General features: G+C 32.6%; 1 protein-coding gene across 1 annotated transcript; it reads left to right on the top strand.

Moving 5' to 3' along the window:
- Positions 1-322: 322 nt before the first annotated feature.
- Positions 323-1,443, top strand: LOC148612325 (uncharacterized). The gene is made up of 2 exons (XM_088593652.1): positions 323-498; positions 778-1,443. Exons 1-2 carry the CDS (start codon positions 494-496, stop codon positions 1,247-1,249), a joined length of 477 nt encoding a protein of 158 aa, XP_088449778.1. The 5' UTR covers positions 323-493; the 3' UTR covers positions 1,250-1,443.
- Positions 1,444-2,397: the final 954 nt, after the last annotated feature.

The raw sequence follows: 2,397 nt of genomic DNA on the forward strand, positions 1-2,397 counted from the left end.
AAGCAACAAAATGCAATCAACTTCCGGGGAAGCCGTAGGAAGTATTTTTGTTTCGTTTTATAAGAATGTTAAGTTAAATTTGCAATTTGAAGACTTGACACTAATGACAGGAAATATATACGTAAATGGACTTTTAAATTGTTTCCTATATACATGTAGTTTGAAGTCCAAAAAGTCCCACCTGTCGTAATTAACGATTAATTGGAGGCGAGAAAAAAATTTAAGACATTACGAAGCAGGATGTTAATACAAGGTCGAGCACTCGAAAACCCCGCACATTGAAATAATCGTTAGAGGTTAGTCCCCTAGTTAGTTTATCTTCTCTCATGATAGCCGAAGAATGTCCCCTGCATCGGGTGTTATAGATTAGTATATAAGTGACAGATCAGATGACACTTGTTTCATTTCATTTGTATCATTTCACAAGTTAACTTCAAAGGGATTAACCACTACTGATTAAACGTTTACAAAGTTGCAATTATTTAATGTTAAAATGAGGTATGTTGTTGTATAATGGATTATGCAATTAAGTGAAATGCATTTGGATAGCATAAAGAGTGTATATACATGTATTTACAAATATTACAAGTATTGCAACATGGTGTTGAGAAAAGTTTCCTGAATGTTTTTCTTTTCGTTAGTAGAATTCTTTATTTAAGTCGTTTTAATTTAATTCTCTTTTATTTTGAATAGGTATGCAATGATGATTACTAATATATCTCATGTATGTCGTCATGACTCCTTAATATTAATATGAATGTCTTTATTTTTTTTCAGATTGGAAAGCTTTAGATATTACATCTTGGTCATAGTACCAGCTATGTGTTGTTCAGCAATGTCATCAACAGGCAAAGAGAGGCAAGTGGGCAAAAACTTTATTCGACTTCATTCAAAAGTCCTTAAAAGGAACAATATGGGAGAATATATAAGTGATCAAGGAGCAGTTCTAAGAAATAAGAGACATACTGATTCCTCATTAGCAGACTTTCAAAAGCGGACTCTATTGAGGAGCACAGCTACAGCATTTGACAATGAGTTACGACTACGGAGATCACAGAACAACGTCAAAAATAAACATGAACAAGAACTATGGAAAATATTCGTTCCGACAGAAAATCCAATTTTGTCAAGAAGTAAACGGAGTTTTCGATTGCGCTGGAACCGTCACAAGATCAGACATTTTATTAGAAAGTTTCAAAGGAGACGTGGACATAAAAGACGAGGAAGATTACAATTTCGTTTTGGTTGAACTATTCTAAAAACTGGATTAACTTTGATTACTCAAGGAATGTGAATCTCATTTTTCTGACAATGATTTGATATTACAACATCATTAATGTGTTCTATGTATATGTACAAATGCAAGGGGTATCGGAATCTCTGTACATACTGTTATTATTTATTGTGTTTGTTGAAATTAAATAAATGATATATAAATTCAAATGGAAACTTCATTCATTTAAGAGTGAAATGCAACAGGGGAAAAAGGACAGTCAGGCTTTAAGCTTTGAATATTGAAAATATCGAAAGTTAAACGTTGTCAAAGTGCTTCCAATAATTGATTCCCATAGGAAAACACCCATATTTATAAATGTGAAACACTAACTTAATTTTTGCCAAGCAGTCCGTTGATTATGATATAAAAACCGCTTATAAATATCCTAAGGGGATGGGAGCTGGACAGGGATTTGATGTCGGATACGAATTTGTTCGTGCAAGCGCAATTTTTAAAATTTATTCTTATTTTATGCAACAACCGAAATCAATTTTCATTTGAAAATCAGCCTGTTAAGTAATGGGGGAAATACAAAATTATTATTTGCATTTAAAAAAAAAAAAAAAAAAAAAAAAAAAAAAACAACAACAACCAAACAAACAAACAAACAAAACAATACAACAGTAAAAAAAACACTTCTGTATAGGAATGAATTCAACTTAATAAAGTCAAATCTTAGAGAAACAGAATATCTGCCAAAGACAGTCATATACTAAAATCTCTCTCCGTCATTTCCTACGAATTTTGAGCGACCATTTGATTTCTCTGGGGTTGGACTATCCCTAAGGATCACATTGTGTGTCTTGAATTTTTTTAAATATATTTAATGACCTGTCTTTTTATCATTTACTCTAGCCTGTCCTGGGTTCGCCATATTGTTCTTTTTGGATTTTTAATTTCAAATTTGATTCCAGCCCCTCCCATAAAAATGAAATGGTTGCTCCCTTACAGAGAAAAGTTACAGGTACGGTTACTTTCTTACACTTTAGTTTACCGTCATATCTAAAGCATCCCTGACCAAAATGATGTATATGCAGAACAAGTAATTTAGACCAGAGGAGTGCTGTTAACAAAGGTTTTACAGATCATAAACTTTATTTAAGGGTGGAGATGGGGGCTGG

This window comes from Perna viridis, chromosome 7, assembly GCF_037379345.1.
Source record: "Perna viridis isolate PV_CMFRI_1.1 ecotype Kerala chromosome 7, ASM3737934v1, whole genome shotgun sequence".
In the NCBI taxonomy this organism is placed as follows: Eukaryota; Metazoa; Mollusca; class Bivalvia; order Mytilida; family Mytilidae; genus Perna; species Perna viridis.